At 49.1% G+C, this 19977-nt stretch overlaps 1 protein-coding gene across 1 annotated transcript in view; it reads left to right on the forward strand.

The window, feature by feature from the left end:
* The first annotated feature begins 7105 nt into the window (after positions 1 to 7105).
* shisa7b (shisa family member 7) overlaps positions 7106 to 19977 on the forward strand; it is a 14002-nt gene continuing 1130 nt past the window's right edge. Inside the window, exons 1-8 of the mRNA XM_028428284.1 lie at positions 7106 to 7512; positions 7941 to 8183; positions 8266 to 8382; positions 8536 to 8681; positions 10761 to 10829; positions 13507 to 13743; positions 16769 to 17153; positions 17451 to 19977. The exon at positions 17451 to 19977 is cut by the window's right edge and continues 1130 nt beyond it. Of these exons, the coding sequence (XP_028284085.1) occupies positions 7106 to 7512; positions 7941 to 8183; positions 8266 to 8382; positions 8536 to 8681; positions 10761 to 10829; positions 13507 to 13743; positions 16769 to 17153; positions 17451 to 17907 (2061 nt within the window). The 3' untranslated portion in view covers positions 17908 to 19977. The remainder of the gene's footprint in view (positions 7513 to 7940; positions 8184 to 8265; positions 8383 to 8535; positions 8682 to 10760; positions 10830 to 13506; positions 13744 to 16768; positions 17154 to 17450) is intronic.

A 19977-nucleotide genomic window follows, 5' to 3' on the forward strand; every position in this document is an offset into this window, starting at 1 on the left:
GCTGGGTCCCTCCTCTCGTACTCCTCGCTCCGCGTTACGTCTGCGGACCCGGCTGCATTAATGGATTTTACTTTAAAGCAGCTTTTTTTTTTTTTTTTTTTTATTCCAGCATCAGTGTGTCAGGGCCAAGGGCAGTGCACTGACCTTTATGGACAGAGTTCAGCGGCTGTGACGGCTCTGCCAGCCTCGCCTCAGTCCACATTAACATACAGAGCCCTGCTGCTGCTGCTGCTGCTGCTGCATGCCCTCATGCACTGGCTCTGTTCCCAGCATGCTTCAGAGAGGAGGAAGAGGAGGAGGAGGAGGACAGGAGAGGAAGAGAAGAAGGGGGTCAGTGAGAAGAAGAGGAGGATGGTGTAATGAAGGAAAAACGCACACACACGCTGCTGTGACGGTGGAAACATGGCCGCCAGCCAGCAGGACTTACTGTTAACAAAAAACCTCACATAAAAAATGACGACAACAACAACAACAACAACAACAACAACAGGAACAAACGTCTTTTTCCAAGGCTGCAGTGCTATTCTGAGAAAGACGCCTCAACCCACGCACTGCCAGAGAGGGAGGGAGTGAATGGATGGAGGGATGCTCGGTGTGTGTCTGTGTGCATGTGTGTGTTGTGGGGGGGGTAGGGGTCTGCTGCACTGCCTGTCAGGGAGCTTCTGTGTCTTCATGTGTTCCTGCGAGGGGGGGGGGGCAGCAGCGGGACAGACGTACAGGCAGCGAGACAGATGGACGACCTACACATGTTTTACAGTTTAATGCCGTCAACATGGCTGCCACGGTGTCATTAATATGATATTATATAAAAAAGTTTCACCACATGATCATAATAATCCACAATAATGACAACATATGTTTTAATACATGGAAAAAATGTAGAAAAAAAAGAAAAAAATCTCTAAAAAAAAATTGAATTTAAAAAAGAAAATAGTGCAAAAAGTGCAGTTTAATAGAGAAAGGACACGTGTCTCTGTACGAGGTGAGCTGCTGTACGCCTCCTAGCTAGGAGTGGTATGTTTGGAGCTGGGTTGAAGGCTCCATATGTGCCTGCTGCACTGTACGCCGCCAGGTTCCTGGATAAAATGCAACACAATATGGCAGCAAGTCGACAAACTGGCAGCACATCTCCAAATGTTTGAATCACTCAGAGGCATTACTCATACGTTTAGGTTTTGTAACACACAGGGCTTAAAATAACTGTGTGTTCAAGTAGCTGTTCACACCGCAGCTACAGCACCAGAGAAGACCAGATGCCGGACAGATGAGGAGGGGTTTCATGTTTGTAATGTTTGTTAAAGGGCAGAACGTTCCTTCGTTTAACCTCTGCAGGTCTTTAACACCCTGACCAGGGTCTGTGTCAGATTCTTTGTTCACTGCAGCATGAAGTCCTGCACCTCTGTGCACGCAGCAGCACGGTCATGGCTAGAACTTTACTGCATACTGGACAAAAACGGGTGATATTTAACCGTTTGCATGTTCGGTGCAGAAAGCCAGATGTTTGCTGGTCCATCATGGCTTCCTGGTTGCAGATTCCTTTTGTTTTTTACAGAATCTTGTTATTTCTTTGGCACATAACTGATTTCCCTATGGGAATATTGTGCTGAATCATGACTACCAGTTGTGTCAAACACTGATCCTCCCACCATGAAACGAAGGGAAATGGGCGGAAGGACTGAAAACCTGACTCACCGCAGGTTCCGTTTTTGACTCTTCACTCCTTTTATAATGTGTCCCGGTCTCCTAAACCTGCTGCAGGTTCTATATAAGACAGACTGTGGAACCTTGACATCAGGGCTGGGGCTCAGAGGATGCTGACGTGCACACGTTTCTGGTGAAATCACTACACTACAGCACGTGGTGGACATGAAAAAAACGATCGAACATTGATGGATCTGTAGGTTCAGACATATCTGCATTAGCGTGGCTGCATAAATGCACGCCACAGATCTCATATACATTAGGAATATGGGCCAATAAGTGGGACTCCATCTTGTTGTGGCACACACGCTGTTGGCAGGCAGGCGGTGCAGCAGGTCTGTGGGCAGCAGGACAAATCCATACGTGTGTGTGCAGCACACACAGCGAGACCAACGGCCGGGATCAGCAGGGGTTCAGGCAGGAGCCGCTCAGGCGTGCACAGGAAGGCGAGGAGGTGGACGGACAGATCACCACAGTGGCTGCGAGACATAACGAGGGTCCTAATTCCTAATTTGGAAGTAAACGAAGAGCAGACCAGTGTTTCATTAGGAGGCGTAAACAGGGCCCGAGTGTGTGTGTGTTATTTACTTATGTTGTGTTGCATTGCTGCAGCCACAGATTAATACAGAATAACAAGCACAATATCCTCCAACAAACACGGGCCGGATGAAACCCCGGCATCCAGCAGCACAGATTTTATTATCGCATTAATACGCTCCTGCCTAGAAAGCCAGTGGACGTCCAGCTATTTGTCAGCAGGGGCTTCTTAAGTGCGACATCTGAGGAAGCGGGTCGGAAAAGCCCCCGGAGGGCCGAGGCACGCTGATGTGGAGCCGGGCTGTCAGGGCAGCTGAGCGCCCAGAACTTTCCAGCAGAGGTGACTTTTGCTCATTTCACTGTGATTCATGCACGTCTCCACTCAAATCAACACACGTTCGAATCCGGTCCTGCTGCTGACGTGATGTTTGTTGAGATTCACTGAAAGATGACGCGCTAAGCTAACAGTCTGCAACGCTGGGCAGGTCAGAGCATCGGGTGATGTTTACATGTCGTTCTTTTTATTCGCTTTTGCTAAAATTAGACGCTTAAACTGCTAGCAGCTAATTTTAGTTGGTGAGTTTGATGGAGCAACATCTGACATGTGTAGCTTTCCTGTCTCCAACTCAAAGGACCATGTGACACGGATACAGGAAGTGACTGCTCAGTGCACTGGCGTGAGTGCAGTAGACATATATTGATATATATGTGTCAACCAATCATATCTTTTATGCCGATCAGCATCATCACATAGTCCGTCCTGCTCCAAATCCACCGTTTACTCTTAGCATGTAGCGGTGTTAGCATCACAGCTTAGTAGTCCTGACAGCAGGGCAGCTAGCCAGCAACAGTTTGCAATATATATATTGATATCATATCTGTATCTGTATCTGTATCCAGAATGCTGCATTGATTAGGCTCTACGTTTATAGATTTATTAGATTAAAAATACAAATATTCAGGCTTTTATGAGCAGCTCCTGTGACTCCACCTGATGCTGCTTCATGTGCTGCAGATGATGGAAAAACTGTGGAGAAGCTCAAATTGCGCCTAAAGCCTCCATTTCTGCATTATGTAAAAATATCGACCTGCACGGATCAATACGTCGGTATGATATTGATGGTGTCCGCAGACCATATATACACCGGTCAGGTGTGAACATTAGGTGTTAATTTTAAACATGACTTAATGTGTTGTTCACTGAACACACACACACCTGTGGCCTCTGTGTCAGATGAGTCCGTACGGCATCTGCCATGTCGCCTGCTCCCGTTTTCTGAAACTCAGATCACGGATGCACCCATCTCCTGTCAGAGTGTGTGTGTGTGTGTGTGTGTGTGTGTGTGTGTGTGTGTGTGTGTGTGTGTGTGTGTGTGTGTGTGTGTGTGTGTGTGTGCTGCTCAGACCAACAGCATTACATAAATCTACCCCCAGCCTCTCAGTAGCTCAGTAATAACCCTAACACCAGACTTCCTGCAGGAAGTTCTCCTCTCTGCACAGACTGAAATCTGTTTGTATAAAAAAAGCCGACCTTATGAGCAGAGTCCTAACCGTCCTGTGTGTAGTACACACAGAGACAGCCGTCTCCTCTTGCTTCAGTAAACATGAATGAGCTCTGAGCGGAGTATTGACAGCACGGCGGAGGATGTCTGGGTGTTTTTGTTAAGCTGATCGACAGGTGTGTGGCTCCTCAGATCCAAAGTCAGACGAGCTGCCATGTTTTCAGGGGTTTCTGCAGCACGTTGCACAAGAGGAGACTTGGGTAGATGTAGGCAGGGTGTAGGCGGTGTAGCCGGTGCTCCTCAGGGTTTGATCTTGGGTACTTTTTAAAAAAAATTTACTCCCTTAGATCTCCTGTAGATCTCACAGTCTATGGCCACGAGCTGAAAGAACGCAGAGCCAAGCAGTGAAAATGAGTTCTCTCTGCAGGGTGGCTGGACTCTCTCTTGGAGAGATACGGTGAGGACCTAGACACAATTTGAGGTAGTTTGGGAATCTGGACACCACTTTGGTGAGGAGTTCTAAGTATGTCCAACCTGGGAGGAGGACCCAGAGCAGACCCAGGACATGCTGGAGGGTTTTCATCTCCTGTGAACGCCTTGGTATCCTCCAGGATGGGGTGGAGGGGGGGTCTGGGTTTGAATCTGCATCCAAAGAGTCCCCAAATCAGTGCGGTCTGCCCATCATATTGATGTCAGGCTATGATTTCTTCTCCCAGATAAAGGAGTTTGGTGGTTGCCATGACAACAGTAAGCATTGGTTGCAATGGACCACTTTCTGAAGGTCCAAGATGGTAACCTCTGGGTCTGTAGACTCCATGACTGCTGGACTAAGGCCCCGTTCACACTGGAGAAAGTCATTCCAGCTAGAGTAGGATTGAGCCCAGATAGCCTTTAAACCGCGGTCCTACCACGGCCTGAACGGACTCTGTATATTACGAGGCGCCACCTAGTGGTTTGGAGGACAGCAAACACGCTGGATGAAGCCGGATTGAGTGCGGACACAAGTGTGTGCTAGCCAGATTTGAAAATAGGTCTGAACGCATCCAGCTTAAAGGCTGTCTGGGCTCAATCCTACTCTAGCTGGACTGACTTTCTCCAGTGTGAACGGGGTAAAAATGTCTGAACGCTGAAAGTCATTCCTTCCTGTATGAGTCAGAAGAAGCGATGAGAGCCGGTGGCTCCTGGTTTCAGATTGTGATTAAACATCCTCACGTGTTGTGTTCTTCCCTTTCAGCGTGGAAACCAGCGAGCGGACGTAGCCCCCTGTGAGAGGACGGCTGAGCGGATCAGGACCGCCCCTGCACCCGGTGCACCTGTGTTCCCCGTGAACTTCCTCCCAGCTGCTTTCAGAGCCGAGGCTCCTCGCCGACGACTCCTGCTCCCCCCTGTTTTTTTTTTGTTTATCGTTTCTCTGATCGGATCAGGGTCTGTGACCTCTTCCTTCTTTCAAGCAAAGACCAAAACCAGGTGCCAAACTGACTGTGTCAAGAGAAGAAGAAGCAAAAAAAAATCATCACAACCATCATCAAGTCATTACTGAGCCGCCGCAGCTTCTCGCTCCATCCATCGTCTTCAGTCGGTGTTTGCTGCTCTTTATGCTGACATGATTTTTCCTACTGGGACACTGATCAGTGCATTATTGGTTCAAAGTGCTTTATTCTCCACAGACCCTCCAGCTGAGGGTCTGTAGTACCAGAGGAGGCGTGTGCTGAGCAGCTACCTCTGCTGCTGCTCGTCGTCTGCGCTGTGAAACACTGTTGACACTTTGCCTCTCTCCTCCTCCTCCTCCTCCTCCTTCTCCTCCTCCTTCTTCCAGTCGCTGTGTTTTTAGAGAGAGGCCTCTCGCTCTTCGTCGTCTTGTTTCTTCCGTTCGTGGCGCTCGCTTCCGCCACGCTGAGCGACCCCCCCCCACCCTCTTTATCGCCTCCCAGTGACCTCTCTCGCATTCTTCCTCTTTATCCTATGAAAAACATGCAATTAAAAACCTTTCACTGTTCTCACCTGTAAGAAGACGAACATCACCTGAAGCCATACTGAACACCAGCCACACACACACACACACACACACATTCAGGGAGTCAGTGAGGAAACCCTGCCAGCAGACAGCCGGCGCCGCCACTGACCCCGCCGCCGTGTTCTCCGTCTTCCTCTTGCGTTGACGGATGAATCCGGACATTTTCATGTCTGTTCTGTGGGCAGAACCTCGCTGCCCTGCTAGAACCGGGCCCAAGCCCTCCTTCGTTCTCTTCTGCTGGGCCAAGCTAAATTCAGAGCAGAGACACTCGCACGAGGGAATCGAACGCACATAGATGCTCGTCTTCTTCTTCTTCCGGCGCTGACGCCGTCGCCTGCTCCTCGCCGCGGCGAATGCCTCGACGCGCTCGAGGAACCAAACGCTGCTTCAAAGGATTTTTTTTATTTTTGTTTTTTATCACACACTCGCTGATCGTTGCTTTTTCGAACCAAACTGTAAAGCATATTGACCTTTACTGCTTCTTCCTGTGAATTCTTTGAAAGAGGGGAGCGTCATTTGTTTTTTATGCGAGTGTGATGCAACGGCGAACTCTCAATTTAAGTCACAGCTTGTGCCAAATTCAAACAGACTTCCTCTCGGCTTGTTCGTCAGTCAAACAAAGCTGAGATATTCCGAAGCTGCCAGCACTGTTGTTGTTTACAGACACACACTCAGCTCATATATTTATTATTATTATTCCTTTGTTTTTGTTTCCACGTATGATTTTTACACATCAGTTCAGCCACACAGGAAAAAACAGAAGTGCCAAATCTGAGAAGAAAAAAACCATCCAGCATCCGCTAACGCTCATCAGATACCAAGTTTACATACAGCGCTAAATGTTTACAGACCACGCTAACTCCATTACAGTTTGTGCCATGAACAGCTCCCAGATCCCTCCTCAGTAAGGAGAACAGGGTTCTTTCTGCTTGGACGGGTCGTCATAGCAACAGTTTACAGTTTTTCTCGCTCTCATTTTGTTTACAGATAATATATATACTGCCTATTTACGATTCTGGTTCCTGTTACCGACATTCAGTCTCCACTTCCTGCTGCCATAAAGTGAGATTTCTTTCTTTTACATTGAGTCCCGACGTGCAGCCGCTGAACAGGAAGTTCATATAGGGCCTAAAAACTCGGGAAGACCTCAATGTTTACAAAAGCTGCTTACAGGACGGATTCAGACAGAAATGTTTACATCCAGCCGCCCCACGAGGGATTAGTCACACACTGAAGGTTTTTATACGTGGAGAAGCCGCCATCTTGGAGGAGGACGCTGAGTTTACGCTGGACGATTTGTGATTTTTTTTTTTTTTTTTTAAAGCGGCTTGAGAACTTTGTGATAGAAACGATGATACCTGCGACTTCACAGGGGATGTTTTTCTCGTCCCTCGCGCTCCTGCTATCCTGCTGCCTCGCTGTTTCTACAGTAACCATCACCACGGAGCAGCGGCGTGCCGCCGTCGCTGCCAGGAGCTCTCCCGTGGCCGGTAAGCCGGTAAGCTCCACCTTGTTCCTTCTCACCGGCTTCAAGCCGCGACTGCCGCCGCTGCTGCCCGCTGGACCCAAAGTGGCGCCGAAGGCGGCGGAAGTGGAGGCGGACGGGGAGCACGCGCCGGTTATGGCTGAACTCCCGCCAAAACCCCTCCCTCAGACCATGCTGCCCAGGAACATGACGGCCGACGCCCTGAAGCCGCCGCTCGGCGCCGCCCAGGTGGCCCCGCCTCCCAGACAGCTGGTGGATGTGGACGTGTGCAGGTACAGAACTCTTTCTCCTTTTTTTGTTCAGTATATTTAACACAAATTGTGTCGCCAGGTTTGCGGCGCCGCTCGCAGCAGCTTGTAGGGGAAAGTGGCTGCAAGGCTCGATGCCATAAAAACCAGGCGCTGCATGATTCCCCTCCTGCTGCTCTGGTCTTTATCTCTCTGAAGCTTATGTTTTTGCACTGAGAGGCGTCCTGCTGTTGCTAGGCAACATGTAATCAGCTCTAAATCAGTCGTGTGTTGGCGAGCCGCACACTACAACCACCAGCAGCAGCAGCTCGGCTCGGGCAGATGATAACAGAAAAATCCGACCTCTCACTTTGTTCCTTTTTATGTGTCAGATATGTACACACAGCTGTGTCACGCCGTGCTCCTCCTCCTCCTGCTGACGGATGTTTCTCCTCCCGTCTTTTGTTGCACAGGGGTTACTTTGACGTGATGGGGCACTTCGACAGCACGTTCAACTGCACCCAGGGCAGCTACATCTACTGCTGCGGCACCTGCCACTACCGCTTCTGCTGCGAGCACCAGAGGAACCGGCTGGACCAGGACGCCTGCACCAACTACATCTCCCCCGTCTGGGCCGACCCGCAGGTGCCCGTCACCGTGCCCGCGGGCAACAAGCCCGACCCGGATTTTGAGACGCTGCAGCAGCAGAACAGCAGGTCCAGAGTCCAGACCAGCAGCAGGGACGTGTCGCCTGCTTTCCTTCTCTGACGTCATTTCTTTATTTTTCTTTAAAAACAGCACGGCCTATGTGATCGGAGGGGTCATCTCCTTCACCCTGGTGGTGGCTGTGGGTGTCCGGATTGCCTTCAGTAAGGTGGCACGCCGACCTCGCAACAGAGACATCAACATGCCCAGGTGAGAGCGGCGGTGGACACAGCCACATGCTGCCGGCTTAATGAAAAGATGAAGATGAACCTGAGACATGTGGCTCGGTTCTTCTCTCTTTGGCTCTCTGACCCTTTGCTTTGCTCTTCCTCTCGTCCCTCCATCCTCCCTCTGCTGTGTCAGATCGCTGGTGGATATCTTGCGTCACCAGTCGAGCCCGGTGCAGCAGGGAGAGAGGAACAACGCCGCCGTCCTGACCTCCACCACCTCAGACGGACGCACATCCAAAAACCTCTACACCCCCATCCTGCAGAGCAAAGACAACCGCAGTGAGTGACACACACACACACACACACACACCTGCTGCTGCAGAGGTTGAAAAGTGAGCGTCTGAACCAGGCCAGCTTTCGGGGTCCCCGGCGACATGGATGGTAATTGTCACCACAGATTTCACTGCAGTCTCGCCGTCAGTAACACACTTCACACTTCAGCTGGAAAACATTTGTTGTGACCGAATTGTTGCCAGACGCTGAAGCTACAGATTAAAAACTCTTGGCGGGCCTTTTTCAGATGTAGCTCAGACGGTTACAGATACACTGAAGCATGAACAACATGAATTTAAATAAACACCAAAATGTCTTAATTTGGTGTTAAAGGTAGGGAGGAGATTTTAAAAACTCAGTGAGAGTCAAGCGGCAACCTTCGGGGCTCAAAGTTGAAGCCCATGCGGAAGTGTCAAAACTTGTAATTCACGCCGCAACCACTGGGGGCTGGCTCCAAAAGCGAGTCATTTCCCATAGACTCCCATGTTAAAATGGCCGACTTCACAGCAGAAAAAACCATGTTTACAGCCTGGTACAAAAAACCACTCTGGTCTCAGATGATAGGTTCTCTTCTAGTGTCAATTGTAGGGGGGGTGAATTGTTTTATAACTCACTAGTTTCAATGGTATTCTGACTTAAAATTACGCATAATTATGGGCGTTGCTGCTTGAGTGACAGACAGTTGACGTATCACAACGTGAGTTTCCTGCTTCCACGATCGCCCGCCCCCCCTAAACTCCGCTCGTGCTCCCCCTTTTTGTCCATATTTGGAGTTTTGGCGGACGTGACGCTGCCAACATGGCGGCGGTCATCAACGTCCTGGAACCTCCCACCGAGCCTCAGAACGGCTCTTCAGAAACAAACGGGTGACGTCACGGAAGCTCTGTCCATAGTTTTTACTGTCAATGGTGAGTCAGCCAGATTTGGAAAGTAAACACATGCCCCTTTCTCTCGGAGCTCACCCCGAAGCCACGCCTCCAAATCACATGGACGTCACCTGAAGACGAGCTGCGGTCTGTGACTTCGGCCATCATGCATGTACCTCTCTGGTGCACAGAGCAGGAAGAGAGTGACAACCAGCCAATACTCCGCGCAGGGTCCACCCGGAGGATTGGCTGATGTTTTTATGTTTTATAGCTTCAGATGATTCATATTCTTCGTTTAAAGAGAAACTGCCGAACTAATCGGTTGCTATTGGATTGTAAAGAGAAGTTACACTAATTTAACAAAAAGTGCATCAGAGTGAAATCTCCTACCTTTAACAACGATGGTCTGCAGCAGCTGCCAGTTTGGGATCAGCCTACAGTATACAGACTGTCATCACACTTAAAACAGGACATAAAGGGCCAGAATAAGGAGGCAGTTCCTGCTGTGGAGAAGTCCCAAATAAGAACTCTTTCGACACATTCAGTCATTTTGTCTCTTAAAACGTTTGTTTGAACATTTTTGTCTCAGTTTGTCTTGATGACACGATCCACTGACGGAACTTTTAAAGTTTTCTGTAGTTTGCTGCAACGGAGCCAAAAAAAAAAAAAACATACAGCAACAAATATAAAACAGAGTGAGTGTTCCTGCTGCCTTATTTAAATGCATGTGCAGCCCACACACTGCAGCTCGGAGCGTTCCTCTGCTCTGACTGAAGTCCTGCTCAGATTAACATTCACTTCCATGCAGAGCTTCAAACTTTCTGGTACACACACACACACACACACACACACTTTTCTCTCTCTCTCTGCTCTGTCTCTGTCGCTAAGCGAGCTCTCTGCTGTCCGTCTCTCCAGGAAGCTGGTTCCATCTGCAGGTAGCGTTTTATTAGTTAGTCTGTATTTGTCTCGGATCACAGAGCAGTGAATACGACCCAAACACTCGCTCCTTCTTTAGTGTTTGACTCTCATGTGCCGACCAAGTTTGATAAAAATAAAACGGGCTTATTCCTGGAGGGACTGTCCTTCTCCTTCCTGTCTCTCCCTCTCGCTGTCCCCCTCTCTCTCTCTCTCTCTTTATTGACACAAATGCTTACTCGACACGTCTTCTGTGTCTCTGGAGTGGTTGTCCATCAGTTTGTCGGCTCTGCTCTCTTCGCAGCTGGGAACTTGCACCACCATTTTAACCAGCAGGGGTCTGCTTCCAGCCCCAAACACTCTGCTACCATCGGTAAGCTTTGTTGTTGTCAGCAGCAGAGGTGGCGGCGGCGGCGGCGCGGCGGCCAGCTGCCGGCGGCCTTGCTCCCGGCCTGATTATCACACACACTGTCTGTCTGTCTTGATGTTAGTGTGACGGCTTGTTGTACTGCGCTCTTACAACAGCTGTGCTAACTGTCAACACGACCCTGTGGCGACACACACACTAACACACACTAACACACACGTCATGTGTTGGAGCACTCTGTCGCACGGTTGTGTTGAAATTGACACATCTCTCATAAGAGTGCGAGCGTTGTGTGGCCTGCCTCCTGCTTTGATGCGGTCCTGTCTGCCCCCCCACCCTCCACCAGCCTGCCTGTTCTTCTTCTCTTTGTGTAGCAGTGATGTGATGACACAGTGATGTGTGTGTGTGTGTGCGCTTACAGCTGAACACACACCGAGCAATGCTAGCACAAGTCCTCTGCCCCCCCCCCCCCCCCCCCGCTGTAAGTCAAAGGCTTATTCGGTGCATCTAACATGGCTGCCACAGGATACTGGATAAGGTTGCCATGGAAACGTGATGATGATGATGATGGTGATGAAGGAGACCAGCATGATTTCCATTGAACTTTTTAAGTTGTTTCACTGCCAGTTATTCCGAGCCATTACTCCTACATGTGTCCCTCGTGGAATGAATTACACAAGCAGGCAACTGCAGAGAATAAAACCGGGTTAGACGCACACACACACACACACACACACACATCAGCTGAACGTTTAATAATGCATCCGATACAAACAGGAATGAAACTCCCTGCTTTACCTCTCTGAACCCGTCTTATTTTTATTCAGGTCCGGGTGAGGCCTGCAGCTTTATGCAGAGACACACATGTTCACACGTCTTCCTCTATCCTGCACATAGAACGCCTCCTGAATGGGACTGATGGATGGAACTGAGTCAATCACAGTGACTTGATGCATGAAGCAGAGCAGTGTGTTCTTTGTTTGGAGAGTTTTTTTTTAATTTCTGGATGCAAAAAGCTTCGATCTGGAGTCACAACAGGGCAGTAATGACTTTTTCATAGACTCTAGAGAGAAGTTTGGTGCAGCGTATTATTGTCGGGGTTCAGAGGATTAAATGCGACTGGTTCAGAAGCTTTTTTAATCTATTTTTATATTTTGATTCTTTAAATATTAAGTGTATTTTTGTTGGTCTATAACTTTATTTGTACAGGAGCCTCATAAATAAAACAAGGAACATACGTGTAGCTTAAAGATGATAATAGTTCCGTGTACAGGTTCGCTCTGGGTGTGTGACCTCCTCTGGTTGGTTGTCCGTGGCTTCCTGAGAACAGAACACTTCAGCCCTGTGACTCAGGGCTCTTTTCCAGGACACCATTATCGAACCTCTCTGTCAGCCATCGTAGGTGTTTGGAGAGAAAAAAAAAATCAATTACCCTCAAACCCGTGGAACTGATCAGGCTAATTCTGCATCCTGGCTCTTTTCTTAAAAACACCAGCTTCTTCCTGTCACTTCCTGCTTTGGAAGCTTCTGATCTCACAGCTAGCATTGCTTTGACACCTCTCCCCCTCACCCCTTCTCCCCCGCCTCTCACCCCTCCACCGTGTGTATAATGGTACAGAAGTCGATGTGGTTTGTGTGTGTGTGTATGTGTTCCCTGGGTGGCTCTTAACAAAGACATCATTGGCCATTATTGCCCATTACTGTCAGCGGTCAATGAGCAGCATATGTCCAGCAGTTATCTTAACAAAATGGCAGCCAGTAACCATCATTGGTTATTGTGTGTCTGTGTGTGTCTGTGTGTGTCTGTGTGTCTGTGTGTGTCTAAGACAGAATACGGTTACACAATCTGTGACTGCTGCTTTGTATGTACACATTTTGACAGACAGTTATTATGGAGAGCCTGTGTGTGTGCGTGTGTGTGTCTGTGTGTGTGTGTGTGTGTGCGTGTGTGTGTGTCTGTGTCTCTGTGTCTGTGTGTGTGTCTGTGTGTGTGTGTGTGTGCGCTTGTGTGTGTCTGTGTGCTCGTGTGTGTGGTGTGTGTGTGTGTCTGTGTGTGTGTGTGTGTGTGCGTGTCTGTGTCTCTGTGTCTGTGTGTGTCTCTGTGTCTGTGTGTGTCTCTGTGTCTGTGTGTGTGTGCGTGTGTGCGTCTGTGTGTGTGTGTGTCTGTGTGTGTGTGTGCGTGTGTGTGTCTGTGTCTCTGTGTCTGTGTGTGTCTGTGTCTGTGTGTGTGTGTGTGCGCTTGTGTGTGTCTGTGTGCTCGTGTGTGTGTGTGTGTGTGTGTGTGTGTCTGTGTGTGTGTCTGTGTCCATGTACAGAACCTACACATGTGAGGTCACAGCTGAGTGCACCTGCATGTTGTGTGTTTGGAGAATATGAATGTACTTTTTTTTAATGATGTAACTGATGTCACCCCCCCACCCCGCCCCCCCGGCCGCTGACCTTACATAAGACGTCATCTCTATGTTATTGATCGACGTGCTGCTTTTGCACTTTGCATTACTGTGACTGTGCTCCCTGCTATCGGTGTCTTTCTCTGTATTTACATGTGCCTGATGAGTTTGTGTGAGAGCCTCACATGATCAGCACAGGGTCGTATTTATAGACGGTCGCCATGGAGCTCTGAGACACTTCCTGTGTTTACTGATTACTTAACCAGCTTGTGTGTTCTTCTTCATCTGTGTAGAGCGCGGCGCCCGTATGAACAACACCTCCCAGCTCTCCTCGGGGTCTACCCTGATTTCAGGTGTCGGTAAAGCCCCCGGAGGCGGCGGCGGCGGCGGCCTCATCGGAGGAGGAATGAGACACAACAGCAGCCACCCGTCCTTCTCCCACTCCTTCCACAACCTGGCCCAGCTGCCGCCGTCCTACGAGGCGGCCATGAAACCTGAGATCAACCGCTACAGCTCCCTGAAGAGGCTGGGTAAGCCCCAAAGAGGGAAGGGGGAGGCAGGGGGAGCAACCTGAGGGAGGGAGGGAGGGACTAATGGATTATTCAAGGTGATGTGACACACTAGCTGGCGGCCATTTTGGAAGTACAGAGGTCTGGGGCCTCAGTGGGTTATGTTGGATCTCAGATAAACCTGTGACCTTTGAATCCGGTCTAATGGATCTGATTTCAGTGTTCACATGTGCAGCCCATGTGTGAGTCCACCTAAACTCCAAATACAGGCGGAGAGGTGGAGCTGAGTCTGTCGGTCACAGCCTCCATCATCATAAATCTGGACGTAGAATTTAGCACAGAGATCCAAAAACACTGGAGCCCACTCTTTCCTTTCCAAAGCACAACCTGTTATTCCGAGTCTGATCAACACTGGTCCAGTCTTTGGACCGACAGCTGATGATTCTCCCGTCAGTCCAGATTATGGGAGCACAGGATTTTTTATGAATGAAGGTGGAGGGAGAAAGATGGAGCGGAGGAAAGATGAGGAAGGAGGTGGAAGTGCTGTTTGGGTGGGGGGGGCGGTGAAACAGCTGAGTGGGCAAATGAGGATACAGCATGAAGGAGAAAGGGGGGGGGGGGTGATGGAGATGCAGAGCAGAATGAAGGGAGAGGCGGCGGACGAGAGGAAGAAGGGATTGGAGGGAGATGTCAGGAGATAAGGGGGAGGGGTGTCGGCCGGCTGGTCTGAGGGGCCTGGCTGCCATCGACGGGGAAGAAAAGATGTCCCCCCCTCTCTCTCTCTCTCTCTGTCTTTACCTCTCTCGCCCTGCGATGGCTGACAACTGCAGGGGGAGGGAAGAGTGATGGATGGTTACTACATGGGGGGCCGTCTGTGTGTGCTGTAATGAGGCGAAGGCAGAGTCCAGATGAGCCTCTTTATTATTTCAATTCAATCAAAGAGGAGAAAACACTTCGATGGCCGACGGTGCGCGGCGCTCGCTGCACTTCAGCCCTTCTCTTACCTCCTTCAGGAGACAGGAGCTCTGTCTTAAATCCCAGAAGTCACCTCTCTGCTCGCCGTGGTCTTCTTCTGTTGTCCCTCTCCATCAATCCGCTGCATCAGTTCATGTCTGCAGCAACACGTCTGAACGCTCGGCTCGTCCTCCTTCAACAGTGCTGTTACATTCATGTCATTTAACACCAGGTGGGAGTCTCGGATGTTAGAATACTTATTTTTGAGTTGTCCCTGTATGAGTAAAAAAAAAGCAAAAGCAACCTCCACAGCTGACAAATGAAGTCAATGCAGTTCCTCCCGCAGCCTCTAGGGCGGCTCCAAAAGTCATGGTTTTGTAGTCCTATAATAAATTATATATATATATATATATATATAATAAATGTTAAAATGTCCAGCTGTTCCTACTCTTAACTTTTATTTTATTTTATTTTATTTTGGGGCTTTTTTACCTTCATTTGAGTTCACTGCTGTGAGGACTGCTGTCACCTGGACACCTCATCCTGGAGCACTTTGATCGGGTGATGACTGATTGATGACTTGACTTGATTAATTGTCTCGGTTGTTTTACAGAAGGATCACTTCCTGTGTGCTGCAGGGTTTACTGATCAGCTTCTTTAACCTGTCAGACTGTTGCACATCTGCATGAATGTCAGTTTTGGTGGAACCCCCTTCAGCTGAGGCTGAAATACCTCCACAAAGAGGGGGGAGGGGGGGCAGCCTCTCTTCAGCCATTGTGTGATGAAACCTGCTGCTTTTGATGAGCCTCCCCGTGCGGCGCTGCAGAAATGACACTGATAAAGGCTTCTTTGTCAGCCGGAAGAGAAACCTGGAGATAATGTGGCCTTACAGGAGGCGGGGGGGGGGGGGGGGGGGGGGGGGGGGAGTAAACGGAGAGGGTGAGGAAAGAGTGAGGATGGAGGAGACAAAGGAACAAACAGAAGGAGGAGAGAAAGGAAGAGGCAGGAGGGCAGGAGGAGGCGGCTGGGTAAAGGTCAGCTTTAAATTGGCTCTTGGGGAGCCGCTTCCATGGAAATGCTTTGAAGATTAAAGCAGTCTGAGGCTGTGAAGCACAAAAACACTGTGTGTCACTGTTAATGAAAGTCACTCACAAACACTCGGTGCTCCTCTGTCTTTACGTTTGGTTTCATTCTTTCTGTCTGTGCCCTTCCTCCCTTCACCCTGGAGCTCCTCTCTTACCTTTATTCTTTCACGCCTCCTGCAATATTCAGCGTGTCTCGTCTCTTTGAATGGTCCATTCCTGCCTTCTGTCTTCCTGTCCTCCACCATCACCTCCATCTCACCCCCTCCTCTCTTCCTTAAGACATTTAAAGGCCCCGTTCACACTGGAGAGAGTCAGTCCAGCTAGAGCAGGATTGAATCCAGATCGCCTTTAAGCTGGATACATTCAGACCTATTTTCAAATCTGGCTATCACACACACGTGTCCGCGCTCAACCCAGCTTAACCCAGCTTGTTTGTTGTCCTCCAAACCACTAGGTGGCGCCTTGTAATATACAGAGTCCGTTCAGGCTGCGGTAGGACCGCATGTGTGCATGCATCGTGTTTTTTTTTTTTTTGTCCCGTGTCGCTCGTTCTTTTGGTTTTTTTTTTTCGGTTCAAACAGCAGTTTATTCCTTTGTAGCCCTGTGGAAAATAAACTCGGGGCAAAGCTGTCGTAGTTCGACGGTTGTTTCATACGGCTTTTGTATGCGACCCGGACACTGTCCCTGAAGTATGATGTTGCATTTGCGTTCAGACCTGAGCCAGATGTAAGCCAATCTGGGTTGATCCACCTTCGAGAGGTGGATTGAAATCAATCTGGATATATCCAGATATGACCTGAATCCCGCTCTAGGATTGATTGTGTGAACGGGGTCTAACAGACCTTTAGGGATTTTTCACCCGTCTATCTGCCCTCTTTACCAGGCTGAAATCAGGACATATATTGTATCAATCAATTATTTGCTGCATAGTCTTATTAATCAATAAAGCAGATATCTGTAGTCATGTCTACATTTTGCAAATCTCTCTCTTTCTTTTGCTGCATCAGAGAAAGAACTGGACGAGTACTCCAGCTACTACAACTCCAAGCGTCGCTCCAACAACGCCCCGCCCTCCTTCCACTCCTCGCAGCACCACCTGCCGTGGGGTGGCGACTACACGCTGGGCTCCAGGGGCACGCTGCCGCTCCACGGCTCCCGGCCCCACCTCCACATCCCAGCCTCCACGCCGAACCCGTACCCGCTGCCCTCGCAGACGCCGTACAACGCCAACTCCACCTTCGACAGGCCGCCGCGCCGCGTTCGTTCCCAGGACCAGCTGCTGGCGCTGGCGGAGGGCAACACGCTGTCCCGCCTGTCCAAGAACCAGCAGCATCAGTACTACAAAGCCATGATGAGCATCAGCAGGAGCTCCACGTCACAGACGCTCCGCAGGTGAGAGGGTGGCAGAGGTGAGGCCTGATCAGACGAGGCAAAGGAAGATCAGAGGAGAGAGATGACAGAGGGGAAAACAAAATCAGAGCAAATGTTGGAAGAATTTTTCCAACAGGATCAGAGAAAAGTAGATTTATGGCCACATTAAATAAATGAAAACACAAATACATAAATGTAGAATTTCATTATGTACAGTAAAGGGTTAACATATCAGGAATAAGTGGATTTAAGTGGTAGAGGAGCTGATTAATGCATGCAGTGTTCATAGTGGCCTTAACCCGGTCTCTGTGGTTCCAGGTCCCACGAGCGGCTCCTGGTCTCTCCTGACCGGCTGGACGACCGGCTGCTGCCGATGGGTCTGATGGAGAGGGGCGGGGGCACGGGGATGGTTCCCACCATGGGTCGGCTCAGCCACCACCAGAAGGCCCAGTCGCAGCAGAACATCTGCGCCACGCCGTCTCTGGACCGCCACCACATGATCAAGATGAACTCGCACCCGACGCCCGGCCACGAGCACGACCGCAGCTCCGCGGGCATGGGCAAGCACGGCGGCTGGGACCCCCACGGCGGAGGAGGAGAAAGAGGAGGAGGAGGAGGAGGAATGGGGTCGATGGGAGGACACCCCAACGCCCGACGAATGGCTTTTGCCAGCAAGAGGCAGAACACCATCGAACAGCTGCACTTCATCCCCGGAGGAGGAGGAGGAGGAGGGCAGGGACTGCGGACTGGGAGTAAGAACGAGGTGACAGTGTGAGAGGAAGATGAGGAGAGGTGAAGGCTGAAGAGAGAGAGAGAGAGAGAGGGTCTGTGAAGCTCTCAGCTGGCTGCCCCCCCCCCCCCTTCACTAAATATGTCCTGTATGATGACGTTTAAGCCAATCGATTCTCTTCTTGTCACTTTGTGTGTTGAAAGAGAAATTTCAGCCATTCTTTGTAAAGGGAAGATACACGCCCTCCTAAAAAGAGCAAAAAAAACAGGCAGCTGGACGGCTGCTGGGTCTCCGCTGTGACTTTTACTGAAGGATTTCTGCTGAGTCCGATTTGTTGAATTGTCCTTGAGTTTTATTGCACTGCTGTCCTCCGAGTCCTCGAGCACTCCGACAGATCGGTCTGTCTTTGAATCCGCCGTGGATGATGGAGAGCGCCGAGCCGGAGGCGGACGGGTTTGCTTGTCTTTGTATTTATAAAAAAAGTATTTAAAAACCAAACGAGCTGCTTTTGTATGAGATGAACCTGATGATGATGATGATAATTATAATAACATGAAGATAACTGAGCCCTGTAGGATTTTGTGTATACTTAGTTGAAAACCTATTTATCCTTTAGCCAGCCGTAACGGCTGCATATGTAATCAGCCGATCGTTTCTTTCTCTAGCTGTGATTGGATGATCGATCGAACCGCAGAAATAATCGAGCCGCGTGCCGTCATCTGCTTTATGGCTCGAGATAAGAAAACAAAACATTTAGGAAGAAAACGTCATCTCAAATTGTTGCCAAACAGGCCCGGCCACACCAGCAGGGGAAGATTTTACCGCTGACGAAGAGGAGGCTGTTTTTGTAGTCCAACATGGAGGATGCTAGTGTAGCACATTAGCTGCACGTCCGTTTTCATTTATCCTCCTGTAGTGGAGAAGGAACGGCTCCAAAAATGGAATTACTAGGACGAAAATGTCACGTTTTTGCCCCATTAGCAAGTAGCCTGCTAGCCTAGTAGTTAGCGAGATCGCTCTCTTTAGTGACTTTTTAATAACGTAAATGCTGTAAATCCCAAGAATTATTAGTGACTGCTCCATCCACTTGTACTTTACCCTTTATTTTTGGGGAAGAAATGGGCCCCCCAAAAAATGTATAGCATAAAAATATCTTTTGAATAAACTGTTATTATTGACTGTTATTAGTGACTAGCATGCTAGCTTACAGTTAGCAAGACGGGTTGTCCTCCCTCTTTGGTAAGTTTTTAATGAAGTAAATGTAAAATACTGAGAATAAATCACATTTATGACTGTACCACCTGTATTATCCCATGTTGGCTCCACAGAGGAATAAAAAATTACAAGGACAAAATGTTTTTTAAATAAGGAAAAGGTGTCACGTTGTCGCTTCCATTAGCGACCGGCAATGCTAACAGTTATTAGACACGGTTCCTCTGTCCTTAATCTTTATGATGAATTAAATGATGCACAATCTCATAGGTTACCCATGTTTGTGACAGCACACGTGCACGCGTGTTAGCATTTAGCTAACTTTTTTTGCCGTGTTTCTGCTGTGGCCGGGCCTTCAAAGTAAAAACTCCACTTTGCAGCATGATTTTAAGCTAACTCGAAGCCTTTGTACAGTGAACTGTAGTGGGTGTTTATCATCTCTGAAACATTGTGCTGTGACCCTTTTGCGTAAAGATTAGTGATAAAGTTTTGAATTAGACCCCCTCATGACGAACATTTTAATACAAAAAGCCAGACTGACCAAACATTCTACTTTACATCGCGAGCTTTGTAGAGAGTCGGGGGTTTCTTTTTTTAAAAAAACCTCCACGTACGTCGACGACGCCACACGCTACCTTGCAAGTTCAGCCGCTCACCTCGTGCAAAAAGGGGGAAAGGGGGAGCAGACGGGTTTTTTTTCTTGGCGGGGGACAATGGACACTTCACACCAAGGGCTAAACTGAATTATCTTTGTGTGTCTGTGCTCTGTACAGTGTCTGCTTCTCGTCTTCATTTCCGTGTGTCGGGAGGCATGCTCGTGCATATTTTCACCGATTCTTTTGTTGTTTTTTTTCTTGTGTAGAGAGAATTATAAACACGCAAGGAAATTTTCTGCAAAGCTGA

This window comes from Parambassis ranga, chromosome 2, assembly GCF_900634625.1.
Source record: "Parambassis ranga chromosome 2, fParRan2.1, whole genome shotgun sequence".
In the NCBI taxonomy this organism is placed as follows: domain Eukaryota; kingdom Metazoa; phylum Chordata; class Actinopteri; family Ambassidae; genus Parambassis; species Parambassis ranga.